The 26,030-nt window shown below is 52.7% G+C and overlaps 1 protein-coding gene across 3 annotated transcripts in view; it reads right to left on the reverse strand.

Moving 5' to 3' along the window:
- POLRMT (RNA polymerase mitochondrial) overlaps positions 1-16,901 on the reverse strand; it is a 37,523-nt gene extending 20,622 nt beyond the window's left edge. For 2 of the 3 annotated variants that reach the window (XM_048830721.2, XM_048830726.2), the window contains exons 1-6: positions 12,075-12,199; positions 10,991-11,083; positions 9,180-9,952; positions 7,160-7,290; positions 1,196-1,382; positions 78-227 (exon numbers count right to left, since the gene is read on the reverse strand). In XM_048830721.2, coding sequence (XP_048686678.2) covers positions 78-227; positions 1,196-1,382; positions 7,160-7,290; positions 9,180-9,952; positions 10,991-11,083; positions 12,075-12,141 — 1,401 coding nt within the window. In that variant the 5' untranslated portion in view covers positions 12,142-12,199. Of the gene's footprint in view, positions 1-77; positions 228-1,195; positions 1,383-7,159; positions 7,291-9,179; positions 9,953-10,990; positions 11,084-12,074; positions 12,200-16,409 lie in introns of those variants that run through there. The other variant, XM_048830722.2, reaches the window with a different exon arrangement.
- Between the last annotated feature and the right edge of the window lie 9,129 nt (positions 16,902-26,030).

A 26,030-nucleotide genomic window follows, 5' to 3' on the forward strand; every position in this document is an offset into this window, starting at 1 on the left:
ACTCCGATTACAACCCTTGCTCTAAGAGGGGGGCAAGGACAACGCCTGCGTTAGCTCCACCGAGCGCCAGGCTTTACCGCTTTGATGGCTTGCTCCGTCAGGGGCTTGGCCGACTCCACAGAGCTGATGGTTATGGTGTTGGAAGCCTCCATCTCCAGCTGATGCTGGAAGCGTTCCCGCAGCTCGCGCACCGAGAAGTCCAGCTTGGGGTAGGAGACCGGCTTTTCCTGCAGGAAGGCAGAGGTGGTGAGTGCTTGGATTCAGGTACAGCGCGTTCGGGTGCTTCCGTCGCTCAGCGGCTGGACGCTCCCAGGTGTAAATAGTTCCTTCATTTACAGACCTGAGGCACAGAGACCCCTAGTGACTTGTGGCAGAGCAAGGCACTAAATCCTGGTCCCAGGCTAGCACCCACACAGCCTCCTCAGCAGGGCTGATAGCGAGATGAGGGTCATCATTAGCCACTCCTGTCAATTATGAATCCCAACCTCATGAGCAGAACAAGGGAGCTGCCAGGGGGCTGGCCCCACGCAGCCTCTCCCCTTTCCATGCGCTTGGCCAAACTAGAAGAGACGCTGTATGAAAATGCTGCGATTGATTGATAGCTACACAGAGGCTGCAGTCATATGTCATGCTTCCATGCCTTTGCCAGCTTTATTTCCAGCAACGAGGTAGCACCCTACACACCTGGCGTGGGCACAACTCCCAGCTGTTTTGGGCAGTGGATTCCCCCCCCTCCTAAGACATAAGGCCCCATTTTCCATGGCTCTCAACGTAGGCACCTTGGGAGCCAAACCGCCAGCTAGCAGACATGCAGGAGGGACCAAACCCCAGCTCTTAGCATGGCAGAATGGGACTGATCACAGGATTAGGAGCCAGGAATCTGAGAATTCTCATCCCAGTTCTGACACAGGCCTCCCTCTCTGGCCTTGGCCAAGTCACTTATACTCCCAGCTCCTTTCTCCCCATCTCTAAAGCTGGCTCTGCCTCTCGGGGATGCTGGAAGGACTCGTGTGTGTGTGCTCAGTGCTATTCACACTGCTGGTTCACTCAAGGGGCTCGTGGTCCGTGCAACCAGTTCTGTGACAATCACCCCAATAACAAGGGCTCCATGCCCCAAATAGCCTATCCCAAGGAGGGAAAGTGTCATTAGCCCTGCAGGATCCCCGGGCATGGGCGCCCAGCAGCCCCCCTTTACCTTGGAGTAAAAATCCCGGAGCAAAGGAGAAGTGCAGATTTCTGAGTGGGGCAGAGACAGCGGCTGAAAGTTGGGCTTGATTATCCTGACAGCCTTCAGCACCATCTCCCGCTCATCCTCCTCGTAGACCGTGTCTTTGAAGAGCTCGTCCAGGTGGAAACCATCCTCTTCCAGCTGCTGCACACATCTGGGGAGATAGGTATGGATCAGCACGGGGGACAGAGGAGAGGGAGGGAATATCTACCCAGGAAAAGGATAAATGTTTAGGTAAGGGACAAGTGATGGTGCAAACAGGGAACCAGAGACTAAGCAAGATGCACACCAGAGAGGAGAAGAAAGGAACCGGGTGGATCAGAGCAAGCCCCACCTTGGGGAGCCCCAGTGGAACAGTCCCTCTGGACCAGGTCTGCTGTAGCCTCTCCTCCTCCCAAGCACAATCAGGGGTCAGCCAGCACAACGGGAGACACTGGCCACGGAGAAATGCAGACACCTACCGAGACAGGGCACTGAAACTGGAACCTCTCTGTCACTTGCTACCAGGCTTGCAGCTGCCACGCTGCCCAGACCTACAGACCAGGGGCAGGAGCTGACAGGATTTTGAGGGCAGCTACATAGAATGGGTTTGACGCACTGCCTGGCCAGAAGAGGGGGGCGGCTTTGCTGACACAGTAATCCCTTGCCCTTCTCTCATGCCACCCCAGACAGCTGGCTCTATCCCATGCACCCCTCTGCCCTTTCCAAAGGCCTCCGAACTCCCAAGTGAACCAGGAAGCCTCACGCCACAGACACCCCGTCCCAACGATCTGTGCTGCAGTGCCCCAGCCATGGGCTCTTTGGGGCAGGGCCTCAGCTTGGCTGGCCAGTGCCAGCTCCCCCAGGCAGCGCCGGCGTAGTCCACGGGGAGCCTTTCAAACGGGACCTGCAAAATGCCTTCAGTTAACAGAGGGAGCGGGAGCCAAAGAGGGTTTGAAATGAACTAGTTTCTATTGTGCAACCCATGGGAGACTGTCCCAGGGGTTCTCAGCCTGGGAGAGGTGGGGTCAGGACCAGGCACTGCGGGGGATCATGACCCCCTGGTCTTACCCATGCAGCTAAATGGGAGGGGGGCGGGGGCTGGCTAAATGCCAGCTGAACGACAGACAGGTCTCAGAGTGGATAGGGCCTTCTATGAAGAGACAACTGGCTCTGGATGAGGGGAAAGCGGTGGACATGTTGTTCCTTGACTTTAGCAAAGCTTTTGACACGGTCTCCCACAGTATTCTTGCCAGCAAGTTAAAGAAGTATGGTCTGGATGAATGGACTGTAAGGTGGATAGAAAGTTGGCTAGATTGTCGGGCTCAACGGGTAGCGATCAATGGCTCCATGTCTAATTGGCAGCCGGTATCAAGTGGAGTGCCCCAAGGGTTGGTCCTGGGGCCGGTTTTGTTCAATATCTTCATAAATGATCTGGAGGATGGTGTGGATTGCACCCTCAGCAAGTTTGCAGAGGACACTAAACTGGGAGGAGCGGTAGATATGCTGGAGGGTAGGAATAGGATACAGAGGGACCTAGACAAATTAGAGGATTGGGCCAAAAGAAATCTGATGAGGTTCAACAAGGACAAGTGCAGAGTCCTGCACTTAGGACGGAAGAATCCCATGCACCGCTACAGACTAGGGACCGAATGGCTAGGCAGCAGTTCTGCAGAAAAGGACCTAGGGGTTACAGTGGACGAGAAGTTGGATATGAGTCAACAGTGTGCCCTTGTTGCCAAGAAGGCCAATGGCATTTTGGGATGTATAAGTAGGGGCATTGCCAGCAGATCGAGGGACGTGATCGTTCCCCTCTATTCGATATTGGTGAGGCCTCATCTGGAGTACTGTGTCCAGTTTTGGGCCCCACGCTACAAGAAGGATGTGGAAAAATTGGAAAGCGTCCAGTGGAGGGCAACAAAAATGATTAGGGGACTGGAACACATGACTTATGAGGAGAGGCTGAGGGAACTGGGATTGTTTAGTCTGCGGAAGAGAAGAATGAGGGGGGATTTGATAGCTGCTTTCAACTACCTGAAAGGGGGTTCCAAAGAGGATGGATCTAGACTGTTCTCAGTGGTAGCTGGTGACAGAACAAGGAGTAATGGTCTCAAGTTGCAGTGGGGGAGGTTTAGGTTGGACATTAGGAAAAACTTTTTCACTAAGAGGGCGGTGAAACACTGGAATGTGTTACCTAGGGAGGTGGTGGAATCTCCTTCCTTAGAAGTTTTTAAGGTCAGGCTTGACAAAGCCCTGGCTGGGATGATTTAGTTGGGGATTGGTCCTGCTTTGAGCAGAAGGTTGGACTAGATGACCTCCTGAGGTCCCTTCCAACCCTGATATTCTATGATTCTATGACATCCATTACCGTCCCTGCTCTGCATCCACCCTAACCTTCATGTTCCATGCGTGAAGAGCTGAGCAGAGAGACCTAGCTCCTACGGCGAAGCTTCGGGATGCTGCCTGGAAATACGAAGGCCTGATTGCCATGCATGGGGCTTCGTCCCTGCAGCAGGACCCACCGCCCTTGCCAAGCACATTCCAGCTCTGCTGTGTTGGTTTACCCAGCACTGTCCACAAGGCACTTTGGAAACCTATGAGGGGTCAAACCTTGAGAGGTGCCCCACACCTACAATCCCACTGGCCCAGGATTCAGCCCTACGTAGGTGAAGAGATACATCACCAATTACTGAAATCCAGCTGCTGTGTTGGGGCACGGCAGTTGTTTAACGGCATACAGCAGCCTAGCACAAGAGGTGGACAGTGGATCTGAAGCCAGGCAGAGGCACAGCTCATGTACCCATGTCGGAAATCGACTGGGGCTAACACACCTGTTCCAACCATTCAAGATCACACGAGCAGTCAGGTCCTGGGTTTTACGTCCCATCTGACAGGAGACCTCGCAAGCTGCAAAGCCAGGTGCCACTGGCTCCATGGGCAGCGCGTCTCCTAGTGAACTAGCACCATTTCCTGCAGCGCTCTGGATTTTTCTCGCAGGGTCTCCCAACCAAGTCCTAACCCTGATTAGCCGGAGAGATGCAACGAAGTCACAGCCTGACCTAGTGGGGTTACAGGGCCAACTGCAAGCTTGGGAGGAGAGAGAACTGAAGCCCCAAAATCTCTAGGTCTCATCACCTCCAAACTCATGCATCCACCTGTCATTCTGAAGTAGCAGAGGCTGGAAAACGGAGTTAAAGGACCAAGGGCTTGAGTTGAATATGCCCCTTCCTCCTTTGGAGGATCCTTCTCCTACTCTAACAGCAAAGCAGGCAAATCCCACTGTTACCCTGGAGCCTGCTTCCAACACATGCCTCGTATCACATCTCGTCAGAGCTCGCTCCCAGCCGTGCTGCAGACGGGTGGCATCTGATAGAGGGCAGAGAGTGTGTAACTGAAGGATGGCAGTGGGACAGCTGTCAGTGTGACCGAGGGCCAGGGAATTTCAGCCTATTCCAAACCCATGAGGTTGGGTTGCAATGGAGTCATGAGATCAAAGGGGAGGGACAAAGGGAAGCTACTTGGATATCCATGTTGCAGCCCTAGGCTCAGCTCCTCCCATACCTGTTAGAAGGGCAGAGGCAAGTGCTTGCATAGAGGGTGCTGAAAGGCAGCCTGCTCTGGGGTGGAAAGCAGCAGCCAACCAGCACACTGGATACTATTCTTTCATAAGCACTGTGGGATCTTTGATGCTCATGCAGAGCAGGCCGGACTGTGGGTTTACCATCGAGCTATCTGGACAGTAGCCTGGGGGTGCTGTGGGCATAACTCAGGCCACCACAATACTAAATAAAAGCCAGCTGCTGCATAGACTTAAGGAGGCGAACCCAGTGGTTTGGGTTAGGACCATCTCCATTCCCGTGCTGCCATGCCTGGGGATTCTTCTGCAGCCACCCAGAGCCCTGACATCAGAATCTCTCCCGTACACGGAGCCCTTCGGCTCCCAAGGTTAAACAGTCACTGCTGCTCATAGTAGCTACAATCCTGGAGTCTGAGAGCCACAATTTAAAGCCACCAAGATTCCTGGGACACCAGCAAGGCAGAGTGCAGACAAAGCTGCAGGCTCAGAGTGCCATCTGGTGGCCCCCCAAGCATTACACAGCACATGACAGGCAGGGAGATTTGTAGGCAGCTGACCTTGAGCGAGGATAGGCAAGCTCATTGCAGAGGCTGATGAATGGTGCTGCTGGGAGAACTGCGGCGTGTTCCCTGTCCTAACCTCAACTCTGACTGCGAGTGAAACCAATCACCTGGAAAACTGAGGTCCTGCCTTGTCCTGTGAGAGCAGGAAAGATCCCAAGGCATTTTACATCAGTACCCTTTGCCAAAACTCCTCCCAGTGCAGCGTGTTGTGCACCTGGCTGCTGCACTCCTCCCCAGAAGTGATTGCATTGCAGTGGTGCTGTACGTAAAGACTGTAGACACTTTGGGATCCTCCATGATGGAAGATTTTACACCAGTGCAAGTCACTGTGACCTCTTTTCTCCAAAGCTGGCCAATAAACACCCCACTACAGCGAGTGATCCACAAAAGGTACACTGGAAATATCTAATTACTACCTGTATTACAGTAGCACCTAGGGCCCTGATCTTGGTTGGGGCTTCTATCACACTAGGCACCCTACACACCCAGAGTTGAGACAGTCCCTGCCCCAAAGAGCTTACAGTCTAAATAGACAAGAGATGTTAGATGGAACAAAGCCATCCAGCAGCTCAGTGGTAGAGCTGGGAATAGAAGCCACGTCTCCAGTCCATTAAACTCTACCCATTAAACCACACAGTCCTGAATACAGGATGGTCCATTCTGAATCTTTTTTGGGGGGAAGAAAGAGGGGAAGGACATGCTCAGAGGCAAAGGGACATGCAAATGTTTTTATAGATTTGTGCAGGCAAGAAATCAACACAATTGAGCTCTGAACAGGTGACCCAGGACAAGTTAACAAGAGGCGTCTGCCACACGCAAGATGGCCAAGAACATACAGACTGCCATAAAGTCACTGAGTCACAAGAAGCATGCAAAGAGAACTGCAAGGAAACTATCAACGGCCCCATTTTGAGACAGGTGACAGACATCCCGCCACAGAAATTCACCTGGATTCAGACTCTTTTAATAAAAAAACACTATTTATTATTTTTAAGAGCTCTTTCGTGCTGCCTTGACTCATATCCAGTGCTTCCCACATACTAATTTTCAACCACGAATCCTTGTTAAGCCACGCCCGTCATCCCGAGGACTGATATCCTGGGGCTAACAACAGCTTCTGGCACCGATCCATAGCAACCAGGAGAAAGAGCACACAAATGCCATTGAGAGATGGTGGAGCAGCAACCGGGGGAGATGGCAGGGTCACCCTCACCTGCCGAGACATGGCTAACAAGAGACTTTAACTAGAGAAAGCCCTGGAGGAATGCACCTAGACAGACCCAGCAGGACAGCGGCTCATCCCAGAGGCAGAGGCTCTGAGTGGAGTCTAAGGAGCTGTCCATGAATGCATGGAGGGCGGGAGATCCAGCTGTTTGCAGAGGCTCACTGCTTTCCAACCTCCCATCCCCCAGCAGCTCCAGAGTGACTGTTCCTAGCACGGACCAATACAGGGGCTTGAGATTTGTGTGCCTCCTCCTCTTGGCTCCCCTCCTGAGCACCTGCACAACGTCCCATCCCACTGCCACCGCGCTCTGCTTCCCGTTCAGTGTCGCACTGCGGGATACGGAGCTGCACGTCCCCCCGCGGCAGGTTGGGAGGACATGTCCCAGCCCGCCCATGCCCACTGGTTCAATGGGAACCCCACAGCGCAGCTCGCTACAACCCCGAAATCTGCATTTCCACAGAGAAGGCAGGCCTCCCCCACTCATCCCACGCAGCTCCCCGAGCCGTTAGCGAGCCGGGGGAAGCAGTGGAAAAGGGAGAGGCAGTATTGTTATTTACATAGCACGCCGGGCACACCCAGCCAGTTACCTTTTGATGACCGTGGCGGGGGCTCGAGCGCGGCCCAGGCACTCCAGAGCGGCTGCGTAGCAGCTGAGATTGGGCTTCAGGCCAGCTTCCTCCAGCATGAAGAAGAGCCGGCCAATCTGGTTCAAGGAGCCCTGAGAAGAGAAGGGAGAGGGATCAATTCAAGCTCCAAGTCCCTCCATTTCTCTTCCAGATTAAACCTGATTCGTTCTGAACCCAGGCACTGAATGGTTCCACCATCGAATGGCTCCGAGGGGCCCTGCATGAGCCAAGTGTGGTGGGTCTCAGACTAGTCCCAGTGGGCATTACAACTGGCAGCAACCCACAAACCACCATCCCAACTGGCCTCATTCTGGCCCCAGTGGTGACAGACTGAAAGGGCATTGGAGCCTCTGTTCCCCCTCACGCCTTCCAGTCCAGCCAGAGCTGAGACACATTGAGTGGCTGTGTGTGGGAGGCACGCAATCTGCCACTCCCCATGCTGTACCAGCACCAAGGACCCAGTCCCCACAGCTGGCAAGCCGCTCCTTCCCATCAGGGCTAAATTCCGGAACACTTCAACCTCTGTGGCCACTCAGTAAAAGACCTAAGGGTGGCAATTTTGCAACAGAAAAGCTTCAAAAACAGACTCCAACAAGAAACTGCCGAGCTTGAATTAATATGCAAACTAGATACCATTAACTTGGGTTTGAATAGAGACTGGGAGCGGCTGGGTCATTACACAGACTGAATCTATTTCCTTAAGTTACGTACCCTCACACCTTCTTGTCAACTGTCTAAATGACAGGTTTCAGAGTAGCAGCCGTGTTAGTCTGTATTCGCAAAAAGAAAAGGAGGACTTGTGGCACCTTAGAGACGAACCAATTTATTTGAGCATAAGCTTTCGTGAGCTACAGCTCACTTCATCCGATGCATCCGACGAAGTGAGCTGTAGCTCACGAAAGCTTATGCTCAAATAAATTGGTTCGTCTCTAAGGTGCCACAAGTCCTCCTTTTCTTTCACTTAAGGTGAGCTATTACCGTCTGTTGAATTTTTTTGATTTTGCTATTTACATTGTTTTCTTTTTAAAAATAAACCTGTTTAAAATTAAATCTGAATTTAATACAAAATATGTTAAGGCCTGAACTTATTATAATCTCTTAAAATATTTAAATAGGAAATAAATATGCTAAATCCATGAGCCTCTATCAGAAATTTTGAGTGAAAGGCTGCTTTTCTATATAAAGAAAAAAGTAGGGGGGAAACATCTAACGTTTTTGGTCAAGCTTTAAAAATATGGCACAATAAGTCATATCCTGTATTAAGGGCTTGTTTTGTTTAATGAAAATAAATTTGATATGCTGTTGTGTGTGTTTAATTAAATTTCAGTTATCATCCTAACGCAGCTTGACACAAATCATGAGCAAAAAGTTGATTATCTAGTAAATAAGCAATGGATCACTTTTCTAACATACTAAAAACATACAATTAATAAGAATCTGAAAATATGTGATATAATTGATTAGATAAACGTATATCATTATAGCGTACCCACCTAGGTAGCAAAAAGATGCACTAAATCTAGCGTCAAGGCTCTTATTTTGTTCTCAATTAGAATGTTTTAATGGTTATATCAACCAATGAGAACGCACTTTTCTTTAGAAAATAACTGAAGTACAAACGGAAAAGTTGATTAAAATCGATGATTTAAATCGAGGCTTCCCACTTGATGATTTAAATCAATCCCCCCTGATTGCACCATTTCAATAATGAATTAATATGATCAAATGGCTCAGAAAACTCCACCCTGAGAAACACGCCATCTCCCGTTCAAAACAGACGCGTGGGCCTGGCTCAAGGGTGCGTGCTGAAATGAGATGCAATCATGCCCGGGCTGGGCTCCCTGCAGGGATCGAACCTGGGACCTCCGGATTTAAAAGCTGGCAGCTACAGCTTGCGCCATTAGCTCCAACATCTGTGTGCTGCGGCCACTGTAGGAGGAGCGCCCCCATCACACCAGCCTGGGTTACCGGGATAAGGTACCTTTTTAGCCCAGCCGTGCATGAGGATGTCATACATCTTGATGCCCAGCAGTTTCCTCCTGGCATGGGAGCGGTGGTAGAACATCAGGCACTGCTGGGCCCTCTCGGGCTGGCGGAGGAAGAGGCAGCTCTCCAGGAAGGACATGATGAGGAGCTGAATGCTCCCATACTTGTTGCCCTCCTTGTCTTCCAGCCGCGGCCTGGGTTCCCACTGCACCTTCGGCCCTTCTAGCTCCCCCATCTCGGGCAATTCCTCCAGTCTGCTGCATTCATATCCCTGCTCAGCACAGGGGCTGGCAGGGGAGCCCAGCTTGGGAGGGCCCCGGGCAGGAGCCACCGCAGCCCTGGGGCTTTCACGCAAGGTCTTGGATTTGCCGGATACCTTTGGATTTGTCCCTCCCTTTGGGGGAATGGCTTTGGCCTGGCCTTGGCTTTCTTTGGCTCCAGCATCCTTGCCTGGCTCCAAGACTGGCGTGCTAGTTCGTTCTGCACCAGGGGGTGAGGCAGCCGAAGAGAATTTCTGCTCCAGCTTCAACTGTCTCTTATGCTTGATCCATTTCTCCTTTTTCAGCTTTTCAACCCAGCGGCTGGGCTGGGACGGGCCCCTGGAAGAGGAGACGCCCCCATCCCTGACTTTCGGAGCAGGCTCCTTCCCTGCTGGGCTTGGTGCAGGACGCTGGAAGCTGCTCTTCCGCAGCGGAGCAACGTCCACACGGTCGACTGTCACCTCCGAGATGTTATCAGCCTGGAGCTGCTTGACGCGAGCCTCCAGCACTGCCAGAGAAAACACGCCAGAGAGCGAACAGGGAATTAAAGGGAACATGGTCACTGCAGACAGTCTTCCATCCATGTCCCTCCCACACCAATCAAGCATCTCGTCGCTCCCCACACACCCCAGCTTCTTAGCTTGACACTCTTCTTTGACACGAGTGAGTTATCCCTCCCCACCTCGGTGAGGCGAGTGTGATCCCCAACTCCCACTGAAGGAAAGTGCCTTGGCCAAGGTGCCCCAGTGGGCAAAGGCAGATAGCCTTGACCCCCTAGAGCGGTGTTTCCCAGCAGTGGGTCCTGCCTTACCAGGGGGGTGGCTAGAAGGTTGCCACATCCAGAGCCAGATTAATCCATCACTGGACCCTGACTTAGGCAAGCCCGCCTTGCACTCACCCTGCAGTGGCAGCTCTTGGCCTGCGGGGCTAGGCCAAACCTGAGCGGCACTGCAAACCCCCATGCCAGGTCAGGATGCCTGGAGCAGGGAGCCAGCCCCAGCCCCGCAGCTGCTGCTGTGGGAAAAGCAGAGTGGGAATGAGGGGCAGGTTTGCTCTCCAACTCCAACCCCCACCCTGGAGGCTCCCCTCCACACCAGGCCAGGATTAGGGTTGCAAGGCTGGGTCTGCATATAAGTAATGGTGGGTCACAAAAAAAAGACCAAATGCAGTTGGTGGTTCGCCGTATCATGCAGTTGGGAACCACTGCACTACAAGGAGCATTTGCAACCACCCTCCCCCTCCTTACGGCTAGATGGGAGGGCTCCCCAACTTTGCCCCACTGTAACTTGGGGCCACAGCAGGGAAGAGGCTGAGAACCCCTGCAAGGTAGCACACCTCAAACCTGACATCAACGTATGGGCCGGCCAGCAGGCGGAGTTGGCTGAAGGATCCTTCCCACTGCCACAGGGGCATTTTCCCCCAAGCTACAGGTCTGCACATAAACCCCACTCACCAGGAAACCCAAACTGCTCTGGGAGAGGGAAGGGGGGGGGGGAACTCTTATGGGAACAGATGCCTTTGGTTCTCCCCCGCATTTCCGACTTACCCTCCAGCAGCTCAGCCCTCCCACAGGCGCCTCTCCTCCTGGCCTCCTCCTTTGCGCTGGCTGAGGAGTAATTTCTCATCATGGTCCATCTTCCTGCAGCGAAAAGGGACAATGAGGGCGAGGTGGAAGAGATGGATGGAGTCACTGCTCTGCCCACGAGATGACCTCTGCGGGTCCCTTCCCGCCCAGCATTTCAGTGATTCCCTGTACCCCCGTTCGAACATGGCTGGATGGAGGCACAGCTCAGACACACGCACATGGAGCCCCCCCTGGTCCATGCACGTGCCCCTCTGGGCATCGAGAAGCCTCAGCAGCACAGGGAGGGGACAGCAGCTGCAGCAGCCGAGTGGAGAACCAGCCTCCCGGGCTGCTCCCCAAAGGACCCTACTGCTTCAGAGGAAGGGGAGCCCCTTCCCCATTATGGGGACTGTGCAAAGGAGACCGACAACTGCCCGACCCCCGAAGAGCAGCTCGTGCCACAATCACACACCCCGTCCCCAGCATGGCTATCAACGAGGGGATTCCCGCCCCCCCCCCCCCCGGTGCTGTGCAGGGGCAACGGGGAAAGGCGCGGGGGCCCCCATTGTCTTCTATACCTGGGATTTGGGAACACACCTTCACCGCGCTGCTGGGAGGAGGGGGCTGAGCCCCCACTGGCTCCGTGCCCGTTGGGGGGGACGGGGCGCGGGGGGCTCAGCCCCCCCCATCCCCGTGCCCGTTAGCGGGGGAGGGGGCGCGGGGGGTTCGGCTCCCCCCCCGGCCCCGTTAGCGGGAGAGGGGGCGCGGGGGGTTCAGCCCCCCCCCGGCCCCGTGCCCGTTAGCGGGGGAGGGGGCGCGGGGGGCTCAGCCCCCCCCCGGCCCCGTGCCCGTTGGGGGGGAGGGGGCGCGGGGGGCTCAGCCCCCCCCCAGCCCCGTGCCCGTTAGCGGGGGAGGGGGCGCGGGGGGTTCAGCCCCCCCCGGCCCCGTGCCCGTTGGGGGGGAGGGGGCGCGGGGGGGGTTCGGCCCCCCCCGGCTCCGTGCCCGTTGGGGGGGAGGGGGCGCGGGGGGGGTTCGGCCCCCCCGCTCCGTCTGGACCCGCCGTTACCTGGGCCCCGCAGCCAGCCCGGGCCCCGGCCCAGCAGCGCCGCCCGCAACCTCAGCACCCGCCACATGCCCCGGGCCACGCTAGGCCGCCATCCCTCCCTGCGTCCCTCCGCTCCTCGCCGCCGGCTCCACCGCGCACGCGCCGGCCGCACCGCCCGCTGGGGGCTGTAGTTCACCGCCCGACCCCACCCCCGGGCACCGCGGAACTACATGTCCCGGCGTGCACCGCGCCGCGGCACAGACCAGGCGGGGCTGTCTCCGGCGCTGGAGACTCCAACTCCCGGGATGCAGTGCAGGGTCGGGGGCCGCCCTTTGGCGCCCTCTGGTGGCCTGCGCTGGGAGCGCAGGGCACTGCCTGTGACCCTCTCCCATGGCAGCTGCTGCTGCTGCCTGCCCTCCTCTGCCCCTGTGTCCTCCTGGAGCTTTGAGAGATCCTGGCATGGCTGGTGCTGCTCGCAGGGCAGTCACGGTTCCTGCTTGCTATCCTGCCCTCTCCCCCTCAGCCGCCCTCCTCCTCGGTCCGGGCTGCTCCTCCTCTGATTCGTTTCGCTCTCACCCTCCCCGGCCGGCCCGCGGTCGCGCTGGGCACCCTCGGCAGGTCGCTTCGGTTCAAATCCGGGGTTGTAGTTCCGTTAGCGAGAAGGGAAGAGGGCAGGAGTGGGCCCCTGGCTTGTAAAATCCTCCACTTCCAGCCCCCTCTGCTCATGTAGCACCAGGCTTCGCCCATATCGTCGGTGCAAGAGCCTGCTCCTTGGCAGCCCCTGCTTCTCTCCCTTCCCATCCTCTGCTTCACCGCCTCTCTGCATTGCCAAGGCCTCATATCAAGCCGGTATTTAAATCTAGGGCTGGAAGTTTACCCCTGTTCCAGCAGAGGGCGCACACACCCTCTCCCTCTGCCCAGGGCCACAGACTCCCCTTGGTTTTAATCGGCCTTGAGGATCTCCAAGCACTTTGCAAACCCTTGAGGAGGCAGCATAGTCCATAGCACACCGGGCTGAAAATCGAGTGCTCTGGGTTTTGTTTTGGGTTCTGCCACTAACTTACTGTCTGTCCCTGAGCGAGCTGCTTCCCCTCTTTGGGCCTCAGTTTCCCTGTCTGAAAAATGAGGGATGATGAAGCTGACTCAGCTCTGAGAGCCAAATACTACACTATCATAACTCCTGGTGATGTAGGTCAGAGCTATCAGACATTTTACAGATGGGGAAACTGAGGCACAGGGAAATGACCTGCCCAAACTGGCTTAGTGAGTCACTGGCAGAGCTGGGAATAGATTCCAGGAATCCTGACTCCCAGCCCCACTGCTCTACCCATTAGACTACATGCCCCTCCCAGATCCAGGGACAGAACCCAGGAGTCTGGACTCCCAGCCTCACTGCTCTAACCATTAGACAACGCTCCTCTCCCCAAGCCAGTAACAGCACCCAGGAGGAGTCCTGTTGCCCTGCTCCCCTGTTCTGATCAGTCACCCACACTCTCTGCTTGGTTTCCACAGGCCTCTCCTCTGAGCCAGCCATTTCTAGGGGAACAATCCACCTGGGTGACACCAGAATCCTCCCTGCAAATAAACTCCTGCCAAGGCAAGCCTCGAAAATGCCACCGCGGTGCAGACAGAGGATCAGGAACGCTGCACGCCACCTGCTTGGGGTGAGGCCTCTTGCTCATTAGGATCACTCCTCAGCTGAGTCAGCATCACCTCCAGTGACACAAGAGCTGCTGTCTGCTCCAGGGACTGCCCTGGGGAGCTGAAAGAGGAGCATGCCAGCACCTACCCTGCCGGAGGATGGGAAGGGCTAATGGCTACACAACCCCCCCGCCCGACGTCCTACCATCAGCTTTGCCAGACTGGATCAGACCCGAGGTCCTTCTAGTCCACCCTCCTGCCTGCCACGGGGGCCAGTACCGGATGCAGTAGAGGAAGGTGCAAGAAATGATGCAAGAGGCAGATGTGAGATAACCTGCCCCCCACCTTAGGGCTCAGCCTATGGTCTTGTAGTTACAGACCAGATTATGTCCTAAAAAACAAGGTTTGACAGCTCTTCCAACGTCTTGGGGCATTTCTGTCCCAAGGTAGATGGGGTTAATTCATGGTCATGCTCCCCTCCCAGAGCTAGGAATAAAAACTAGGAATCCCAACTCGCAGCCTCCGCCCTGCTCTAACCACTAGACCCCTCTCCCCTCCAAGAGCTCAGAGCAGAACCCAGGAGTCCTGACTCCCAGCCCACTGCTCTGACCACAGTAACCCCAGAATTTTGCACCCCTCCCATTTCTCACACACAGAGATGTCCCCGAACAGCAGAGGGAAGCACTTTAGCGAAAGACCCTTAAATCTCCTAAGGACCCCTTTCGAGCAGGCTGCTGTTGGCAGAACTAGAACGAGCACGAGCATCACCCATCAGCCAGCTGGCTACGGTGCATCATGGGAGCCCGTGGCCTAGCTTCATTAGGGCTTGTTTGCCTCCTTGCTAATTGGCAAGAAACAGTAATCAGCAATGGGCTTCCGCATCTGCATAGGCACCTATCGAATAACACCCAGCAGGGTGTGGCTGTGAAAACACAACACCCACCCACGCTGGGAGTCACATCAACGGCAGGTGTGGCCAGAGGGGACTGCTCTCCCTGAGTGTTTTACACCAGTGCAAATCTGGAGTGACTCTGTGGAAGCCAGTTACACTTTTGGGGGAAGAGGACGCACACCTTATGACCAATCCCCTGCCAGGCAGCCATGGTTTGGTCACTCCGGTCCGATCGCAAAGGCCTGGGCACTGCACAGAGATCAGATTAGCCTTTATAACCATTATATAATGGGGGGCGGGGGACACAGCTGCAGAGAGATTTACGGGGCTGGAATTCTTGTTAAACTGCCAGGTCTGGAAACCCAACCCGACAGGGCTTCGGGTTCGGGGGATGTCCCCTGAGTTGCAGCCAGCAATGGGGCCCATCCAAGTCCTGGTGGTGGCTCATAGCAGGGGGGTCCTGACACCTCAGTCTCCCTGAGCAGCCAGTTCTGGGGACACAGGGGATGCTGATTACAAAGAGTGCAGGGGGAGGCAGCTTGCAGTGGGGGTGACCCGACGTGCAGTAGGGGGCGGTTCAGTAGCAGGCAGGTGCAGTGAGGGGTATATTGGTGTCACCCGTTGCAGGCAGCTCAGACTGCAGATGGCTGACACCAGCGCAGAGTGACACTGCAGGGGGTGGGGCCCCAAGGCTGGGTGGCGGACACTGATCCCACCCCCAGGATGCTCATGTGGGCAGGTGAGCCTGGGGGCTAGTGGGTGGCGCCCTCAGAAGGCCTCCTAGAAGCCGCAGGTGACACTGATTGCAGGCAGGTGAGCAGAGCTGCAAGGAATCCCTGGCTGGCACAGAGATAATTTTGGGGTGGGAGGAAATCAATCTCTGTTTCCAAAGCTGCCGGGAGAGCATTGAGCCACCCAGCCCAGTTGAGCGTCTTCCTTTGGGCCAGCAATAGACACCACGTCTGCAGCTGCTGTCCAGCGGGCAACGGGTAAGCCGCTCTTGTTTGGTGACCCAGAGCCTTCCTTAGCCAAGGAAACCGATCCATCAAACCCTAGCATGGGGAAAATCACTAGAGATGTCAGGTCCCAGCACCTTCTGCATCATCCGGATCCAGGCCCCTAACTCACCCGGCCCCTGCCCTCTCCCTCCCAGCCCCCAGCGTGGCACCCGCCAGAAAAGCTGTACTGGGTCCCTTGGGATAAGGGTGACCCGACATCCACATATTATAGGGACCGTCCTGATATTAGGGACTTTGTCTTATATAGGCAACTTTCCCTTCTCCCAGAAAAAAAACAAATGTCCCAATTTTTCACCCTTTCTACCTGACCGCCCGACTCAGGAGGGAGGGAGATGAATGCTCCTCAGCAGGGAGAGTTTATAGGAGAGTTATTGCCCCAACAGGAAACCAAACCTTGGACCCTTTAATCTCCAGCGATAACATAAAAGATACAACGAGATCAGTTGGTCTGTCTGACTTAGAGATGGACACAGGCTGCAAAGCTTAGCTCCTGATCCTGTCTGTCTAGCTGTCCATCCCCACTCGCCTGAGGATCTGAGCCCCAAAGATCCGGGGTGGCAAGATCTGGGGGGTCTTAGTTTAGTCCCATCTGTCGATCTTTCTTCCCCTCCTCTCCTGCCCCCAGGCTCCAAGAAGCCAGTTCCCCAGTCTGGATCAATAAGTTTCTCCCACTCCCTTCCTGCCCACTTCACCTGGGTGCTCTGGTTTGCTGACAAGAGGCCTATTCCGGGTACTCAGGAGCAGCCTGTGATCCTCTGGCTGCTGTTTTAGAGGTCAGCCGGTGAGCTAGGGTAAGAATCATACCTGTTGTAGGGAATCAGGAGGGCAGGGAGCCCTGGCGGGTTCCCACGGAGGTCCATTCCCAGTGCCGCATGGTTGGTTCTTTGTCTGTTTCTAGCCTGGTCACCGTTTTGCATTTCAGGGTGTCACTGTTCAACCCATTTGCTGCACCCAGGGGCATTGCATGGGCTCCTCCAGCATTTCACCATCACGAGGGTTCCCGCTGCCGGGCTGCACAGGGTGCTGGCATTCCCTTTTCACTGCCCTATCCTGCTCCTCCGAAAGCCACGGTTGGACAGAAGGGGGCAGACGGCTGTTAGGGGCTTATTCCTTCACCCGCTTACTTCCCTGGTCATTCTCGCATGAAGAGAGAGCAACAATACCCAAAGTCCAAAGGTGCAAACAATTCAATGTTTATGGGGGTGAACTTCCAGGAAGCATGATTCCAGTTTCCTTCCTTAGTGTCCTCCTTTCCAGCTCTGACACCACAGAGCCTTACCTGTGTCCCTGTTCCCATTCCCCCCCTTAGCAAAACATGATTCCAATTTCCCCACTCCCATTCCCTGTTCCCGTTCCCCGCCTTACTTCCTGATTGATTGCAGACTATATAGTAAAACTTGAGTTCTGCTTAGCTATACCTTAACCAACCATTTTCCTGAAATTTAACTAACCAATCCTAACATATTGTAACATGATTATTTAATCAATTATATCCCACCACCTTAGAATCATAGAATATCAGGGTTAGAAGGGACCTCAGAAGGTCCCCTAGTCCAACTCCCTCCTCAAAGCAGGACCAGTCCCCAACTAAATCATCCCAGCCAGGGCTTTGTCAAGCCTGACCTTAAAAACTTCTAAGGAAGGAGATTCCACCACCTCCCTAGGGAACCCATTCCAGTGCTTCACCGCCCTCCCAGTGAAAAAGTTTTTCCTAATATCCAACCTAAACCTCCCACACTGCAACTTGAGACCATTACTCCTCGTTCTGTCATCTGCTACCACTGAGAACAGTCTAGATCCATCCTCTTTGGAACCCCCTTTCAGGTAGTTGAAAGCAGCTATCAAATCCCCCCTCATTCTTCTCTTCCGCAGGCTAAACAATCCCAGTTCCCTCAGCCGCTCCTCATAAATCATGTGTTTCAGTCCGCTTATCACTTTTGTTGCCCTCCGCTGGACATTTTCCAATTTTTCTTAATTAGTTTACCCCCAGCAAAATTAATCATACAGCAGACAGAAACAATCACAGAACCAGACAGACAGAGATTGTACAGACAAACAGTAGGGAAATGGGGACTACAATGATGGAACATCACAGAAATGGGGATTTCACATCCCAGCTATTGATAAGTGAGTTCTTTTGCCAGACAGGATGCTATCAAACTAAGTTTCCTGTTACATTTTTGAGGGACTTCCCTTTCTCTGGAGGCGAGGGGCGTTATCAGGACAGGACTGTATTCCTCACAGCCCAATTGCACCTTATTTCAATGGGACTAGTTTGGAATGTGAGGATCTGACCGGTCGCTTCCCAGCTTACGGCTGCCTCTGCTGTTTAGCCAAAGTCCTTAGCCTAAGAACAGGGCCTCAGACTGTCACAGTGAGAAAAGGCCTTATACAGTCAGACAGTGATTTTGATTCTCTCTTTTATACCTCTAGAATTAGCTAAGTGACAAGAATACACCTACATTCTGAAGAGTTTGGCCTTTTCAGACAGGCCTGAATATCTATATCCTAACACTCCACCCCTTTTTTTTCTTTTGGGATCCTCCTGCGCAGGTATCCCTGGAAAAGCATAGGACATATGGCGACACATTTCCTGACAGGGCCAGGCCTCAAGGTGGAAGGTGTCGATATTCCATTTGTCCCACTGTCCCTTGGGTAGTCTAGTGCCCTGCACCTTCTCTCGTCTGGGCATACCACACCTATTCCAATTAGTCTTCCGGACTTCCCATTCAAGAGGGCCCGAGAAGGTTGGGTCCGGGTTGTCTAGTACACTGCAGGGTGGGGAGGGCTTACTACATTACTTATAGGTTATCTCCATATGCAACGTAACACAAGTACAGTTAACAATACAAAATGGGCTGGTGTAATTGTGCCCCCAGTAAGATGTACATTCCCAGCAAAACACCTTATACACAGTACACCCAGTTGTCCACCCCTTGCATAGATCATTGATCCTGCTCCTCCATAGTCATAGGAGAGGGGCACATCCAAACATCTTCTCTTGATTTACACCATTTTGCACACCCCTCCATTGATTCCCAGTGAGCTCCTCCCCTTCTCATTATTTCCATAGGGCTTGTGGGGACCACCTTAGATGCTGTTCCATTTCCAGGTACGATGGTAGCTATTACACAGGTGCTGGCCTCCTAGCTGAGCATTTTGCATTCCCATACACATCTTCCCCCCAAGGTCAGCCTTTTGAAGCCATCCCCCACTCATGTCATAAGGTTTTTGTTCATTAAAACACAACAATGCTAGCAACAAGACAAACACCACAGACAAACAACACAAAACATAGATCTGTGGTATTCTCGGTTATTTTTCCACTGGCGCCAGCTTGCTTGTAGAGTGTCTGAAAAACAAAAGAAACAATTTCCACCACCCCCTAGTGGGGACAGATTATTGCTTAATAATAATACCACTTCCTTTCACAGATTTCCTTGCTAATTGCAGGAAAAACAGAAGAATTACCTCCAGGCTGTCCTTATTTTGTTCTATAGTCAGGCTAGTGAATTACCCCACTCACTGGTCATTTATGAAATTCATGAGGTGGTGTACCTCAGTTTCCCCTCTTGTACAACTGACCAGGTTTGCAATAGTTTCTCTGCTGTACCAAGCATTAAGTTTATTCTCAGGTAATAGCTAAGAGACAGCTTTAGATTTTAGCTGTACACACACACCCCCCTTAGGGTTAACCTGTTCCCCTTATTTTCAAGCTTGACTTGTTTTTTTCACCTCCCTTTCCTGGAAGGCCATAATCTGAGTCTTCTAGTAGCTTGTTTGCTGACCAGATGTATTCATTATTTGCAGCTCCTTTGTGCCCATCAGCTAGGTAATTTGCATTTACACAAAGGTTTTCTAGCTTGCTTTTGGATCCAAAGCTATTAGCAGCTCAGAGACTGTCTTAAAAGGGAAACATTCCACTTCCACCAGAGTTCTGATTACTTTCCACTTTCATCTCTTGCTCCAGAACACACAGAGATCTGAAAAAGAAAGGACAACCTATTGTGGTTCCTTTTGGAGCCTAATAGGATTTTAATTAAGTACCATGTTTTGTTTGCATTTTTTTTTTTTTAGCCCTTCTCCAATATACACTGCACATGTCCTGGGAAAATGCACATTCCTTCCATAGTTTAACCTTCATAACATTATATTAGCCATATTAATTTTACACAAGGTGTAACTGCCTCCCCCATGCCCACAGAGTTTTTATGCCCCCCCACCAAAGCGACAGTCCGATCCCCCAGAGTCACCCCAAGGCTTAGCATTCCCATCATTCCTCCCCTTTTCCCTTTCTTTTTCCTATGGACACACAAAATTCTCTTTTGCCTAACATTTCTTGCACTGGAATTACTCTTTTACACAACTGTACCCGATTACACTCCCATCTTGTACAACTAGACACAACCAGGGGCAGCCAAGTTACGTTCCAATAGAAACCCCTTACATTCCTTTAGTGATTTTGATTACATTACCCAATAGTCAAATAATTTTGCTCAGATTCTCTCTCCACCTGCTGCCGGCAGCAGTCCCTTTAGACCATTTCTGTGGGAAAAGGGCCCATTTTCCCTCAGAACAGCTGTAAAGGCTTCTGGGGACAGAAGCACAGTGGTGGTAGTAGCCACTCTACCTGACCCCCTTGGATAATTTAATTACCAAGCTTCCATCCAATGTGACTGCACAGAATTGCACATACAGTTACATTTATAGAACTGGGTTTTATCATTAAAGAAAAACTTCCATCTTGTAACAACACAACTGTTACTCTTTAACATCTTCACAACAGTTGCCTTTCACCATGTCCACAACTCCCAAATGTTTACTTTCCTCCAAACCCTGTATTATCAATTTTTGCAAAAGCGATTTGTAACTTTTCACTCACTTCTTTAAATCACTTACTCCTACATTTAGTTCTTTAAGGTCGTGCAATTTGGCTGTAACAACTTAGCCACGAAGTACAATTATTGTCACACAGCTGCCTTCACCCTGAGACTGTTCAAAGAGGCAGTAAAACATTTGTCTCCATGGATGCCCATGGATCTTTTACTCCAAAAATTCCAGTGGAATACAGCAGACCTCCCTCATACTTTGTCCAAAATAACCTGAAACATTTCACATAAGTATCCAAAGTACCCTCCATTAAAACTTCAGAAAAACAAAAGTGTGGAAAGGCAGGGGGAGAGGTGGGGAAAGAGGTGGAAAGAAACCAACTAAGCCGGTCAGGTCAGTTTAAAGTATAGGCTACCAGCAGCAAATTAAGTAAACTGAGAAAAAGAAGAAGGAAAAGAAGGAAAGGACATAGCTAGCTCTGAGCCAAGAGCAGGCTCCCTGGGTTGAAACGGTTGGGAACCCTTAGCCCCAGGTCTGGCTCTGGGAGAAGAGTGCGGATTGTTACCTGCTCCTGCAAACCCTGCCATTCTGCACTTTGAAACTTCTTTCTCTCCACTCCCCCAGGACAAAGTCCCAGCTCCTGTCTCTAAAGATCGTCTGTTAACTCGGCTTTTGACTTTAAACCCTGTTGTGCCAAATCATCTTTAACCACCCCTAATTAATTTACAGCCCTTCAGCAGCCCTGGCTGAAGCAGCACCAAACTTGAAAGATTCCTGGCAGCTTCCCGTAATGCTGCCCTTACTTCAAACCTCTCACAAGCGGGCTGAAGTGCCTCCTTTCCCCGGAAGGCATCCAGGCCCCATGGGCAGGGACTTTCTTCCACTACCCATATACCAAGGAGGGTGGGCTCCTCAGCCACCCCCCTCCCTCTGGGTCCCCTAACACTTCCTCCATTTCCTTTTTAATCCCATCCCAGATTGACCCTCTGCACCTGGTATGGACCCTGGTTCTTCCTTATCCATTTATCCAAAAAATCCTTTACCCTGGCTTGCCAGAACCCACAACTACCATCACGAGAGTTCGCGATACCCCCTCCAAGCAGCTGCATGGACTGTTGGGGAGGGGGACTTACAGGCTGCCACTCACCTATCCGATGCGATGTATCCAAGTCACGGCATTAAGATGTTAGGGGGCTTATTCCTTCACCCGCTTCCTTCCCTGGTCCTTCTCACATGAACAGAGAGCAACAATACCTGAAGTCCAAAGGTGCAAACAATTCGATGTTTATTGGGGTGAAATTCCAGCAAGCATGATTCCAGTTTCCTTCCTTAGTGTCCCCCTTCCCAGCTCTGACACCACAGAGCCTTACACCTGTGTCCCCGTTCCCGTTCCCCCCATTAGCAAAACATGATTCCAATTCCCCCACCTTACTTCCTGATTGACTGCAGACTATACAGTAAAACTTGAGTTCTGCTTAGGTATACCTTAACTATTTTACTGAAATTTAACTAACCAATCCGAACATATTGTAACATGATTATTTAACCAATTATATCCCACCACCTTAATTAGTTTACACCCAGCAAAATTAATTATACAGCAGACATAAACAATCACAGAACCAGACAGAGACTGTACAGACAAACAGTAGGGAAATGGGGACTACAATGATGGAACATCACAGAAATGGGGATTTCACATCCCAGCTATTGATAAGTGAGTTCTTTTGCCAGACAGGATGCTATCAAACTAAGTTTCCTGTTACATTTTCGAGGGACTTCCCTTTCTCTGGAGGCGATGGGCGTTATCAGGACAGGATTGTATTCCTCACAGCCCAATTGCACCTTATTTCAATGGGACTAGTTTGGAATGTGAGGATCTGACCGGTCGCTTCCCAGCTTACGGCTGCCTCTGCTGTTTAGCCAAAGTCCTTAGCCTAAGAACAGGACCTCAGACTGTCACAGTGAGAAAAGGCCTTATACAGTCAGACAGTGATTTTGATTCTCTCTTTTATACCTCTAGAACCAGCTAAGTGACAAGAATACACCTAAATTCTTAGAGTTTGGCCTTTAGAGACAGGCCTGAATATCTATATCCGAACAGCGGACAGCGACCACAGTAGGGGTAGGGAGCGGGAGAGGAAAGTGACCCTCTATAGGGCTGGGAAGGTGATGGGGCGGGTCACCCCTTCCAATCAAGCCCTCGTTGGTAGTGACCAAGGCTGCTCCCATCCCGCTAGCAGAGCCTAGGGAACAGCTGCCTGGATCACCAATGAATCCCACTGCGGCTGACACCCCAGCTGGCAGCCTCAGCTGAGCAATCAAGCCCTGCATGGGCTTCCTAGACGCTCTTTCCTCTCCCCTGCATGTCAGGGCAAGGCCCATCAACAGAGGGCAGCACTGGGAAAGCTTCTCTTGCTGCTGGACAGAGGCCTTCAGTCCCCTGGGGCTGGCAATCAGGACCTGTCGCCAGCCCTAGGGATTGGATCCCAAGCCAGAGAAAAGATGCCCATTGGCTGCAATGGGCACTGCAGGGAGCCCGCTGTTTTAAAAGACAAAGTGAAGCCAGATGCACCAAAAGCCACAATCCAGCTGCTCAGACTCAACAGGGAGACGCGGCCTGAGTCAAGGTCAAGGTCACTGCTGATCAGTGGAGGTTACATACTGCATGGTGCGAAGCTGAAACCAGCCTCCACCGCTTGGGCCAATATCTCTTAATAGTGCCCAGGATCAGAAAGGGTCCAGAGCCTGCTGAACGAGCCCTGGGACTCCACGGCCACAGCCAGGGCCAGTGCTGGCTTTGCAGTTGCTCTACGGGCTGGGGGGCTGGCTCGGGAGAAAGCCTGTTTAAAGACAGCTGCAGCTGGGAGGGACAAGGCTGTAGACTTCCCGTATCCCCCAGCACTCGCTGCTGGGTTTGGTGCATCAGGACCCGGCTTGAACTCCAGGGTTTGCCACACTGACTTTTGGACGGGGGTTGTTTCATGGAGGCAGCAGCCGATGGTAATTACCATGAGAGTCGCACCACCAGTAACTCCGTGTGCACAAGAGAGCAGCACTCGCACGTGCACGCACCAGTCCCAGGGTTGTGTTTGTGTGCACATGAGCATGTACTTGTGGCAGGGGTCAGCAGTGGCGGGTGCACACATAAATGACGCCTACACACCACGTGGCCAGCGGGCGTGTGTGTGTCTGTGCGCGGGTACCTACGTGTGTATGCGTGAGTCACCTGATCAGCGTATGCAAGTCACATGTATAGGTGGGTTTGTGTTGCCAAAGTCACATGCCCGGCAGTGTGTGTGTGTGTGACTAGCACATCCATACCCAAGGCTGCACTCTGCCGGCAGTACCGGTATTCCAGGACCTGCTCCAGGACCTCATAATTCTGCCTCAGACGGTGCAGAAATATCCTCGGTGACAAGCAGTGACTCACGGGCTGCTATTAGGCGCTTAAAAAACTGGTCAGGTCAGCCCAGGAATATTTGTGCTCGTTTCCCTCCCTGCTGCTAATTAGGGAGAAGAATGTTTGTCAACACAGGACAGTAGAGGCCTCCTGGAAGCTCATCTCCTGCTGCTGGGAAGGAACAGGCTCCGCATGGCCCAGCAAAACACTCTGTGTCACAGCGGAGACCACCATGCCAAGGGGCATCCCTGGGTTCAGACGTTGGGCCCGTGCGTCAGAAGGTGCAGAGAGTCAGACGGGGTCAGCACCAGACGTGCAGATGCTGATCTGGATTCTCCAAAGCGGTCTGGCGGTTTCCAACTCCCCCCCTCTCCAGAGCTGTCTGTCCAGGGTATTTATATAACCCCTGTCGCCTTAGTATATGAGCACCTCACAATCTTTAATGTATTTATCCTCATAGCCCCCCTGGGAAGTAGGGCAGTGCTATCATCCCCATTGAACAGATGGGGAAACTGAGGCACAGAGCGATTAAGTGACTTGCCCAAGGGAGTCAGTGAAGAATTGAACTCAGGTCTCCAAGGTCCCAGGCTAGCACTGGACAACTTTTCCTCTCTAGTGCCTCCTTCAAACGCAGAGGAGTCAGGATCAGTGGTAACAGAGGATAGGTAAGTATTAGGTATCTAAGTGGCAGTTTATGCACCATCAGCAGTCTCGGGATCCAGAGGGAGGGACTTGGAATTGTGTAGCTGGCTTGTGCGCAGGGAGGGTGACCCGGAGCCTGTCTCTGAAAAGTTTCAGAGTAACAGCCGTGTTAGTCTGTATTCGCAAAAAGAAAAGGAGTACTTGTGGCACCTTAGAGACTAACCAATTTATTTGAGCATGAGCTCATGAAAGCTCATGCTCAAATAAATTGGTTAGTCTCTAAGGTGCCACAAGTACTCCTTTTCTTTTTGTCTCTGAAAAGAAACTCAGTTTTGCGTGTCGTGTTTCTGTGCTAGGTTCGGTCAGTTTCTCTTCTCAGGCTCCCCCCATCCCCACCCCAGCTCCTGTGTCTCACTCACACGTGTAAACATAAGCACCGATTTTCACACCACCTGTCGGGCACACAAACAAATCTCCACCTCACAATGTACGGGAACGACAAGCCAAAGAAGAGCTGTGGTTGGTGTGAAAAAGGCAGAACACTCAGGTGTGTGTTAGGGGTAAACACGACACACTGATGTCAGGACACAGCTACACACTCACATGCACATGTCTTTCCCCGGGGTGAGTGAGGTGAGGAATAGGGTGACCAGATGTCCCGATTTTATAGGTACAGTCCCGATACAGTGCTTTTTTTTAAATATAGGAGCCTATTACCCCCCACCCCCATCCCGATTTTTCACACTTTCTATCTGGTCACCCAAGTGAGGAATAGCCCATCTGTTATAGAGACTGAGGCACGGTGACAGGACTTGCCCAGGGTCAGTGGCGGAGCTGAGGTTAGAACTGAGAAAGTTGTGGTGCACACCATCTCTCTGTCTCTCTCTCACACACACACGCTTGAGTTTCCATGTCACTGCCCCTTGCCCAGCCATTCACACTAGCGCCAAGTGGATGTAAAATGACAAGGTGGCAATTGAGGGGGCAGTTGTAGGGAGTCCCTGACGTTGAAGGGAAGGAGGGGGGGGTCACACAGGGAGCTTGTGGGGTGCAACAGAGGATGGAAGGAGCGTGCGACATAAGGTCGGAAGTGTGCAAGTGACTGCACCAAGGACAGGGCAACAGGCACCCCCATGCATGGGCACACATGATCCCAAACACACTCACAGTCATGCACATACGCACGCACACATGCACAAACATGCAAAGGCGGACAAACATGCACACGCACACACATGCATGCACACACGTACGCACACACACATGCACACACACACACACATGCAAACACATACACCCGCATGCGCACGCCCACGCAGACATGCACACACATATGTACACACGTACGCACACACACAAACACAGACACGCACACACACACACACACACAGACATACACCCGTATGCACACACCCACACAGACATGCACACACATATGTACACACGTACGCACACACACAAACACAGATATACACACACGCACACACGCAGGCATACACCCGTATGCACACACCCACGCAGACATGCGCACACATATGTACACACGTACG

The sequence above is a fragment of the Caretta caretta genome, chromosome 25 (genome assembly GCF_965140235.1).
Source record: "Caretta caretta isolate rCarCar2 chromosome 25, rCarCar1.hap1, whole genome shotgun sequence".
Classification (NCBI taxonomy): Eukaryota; Metazoa; Chordata; order Testudines; family Cheloniidae; genus Caretta; species Caretta caretta.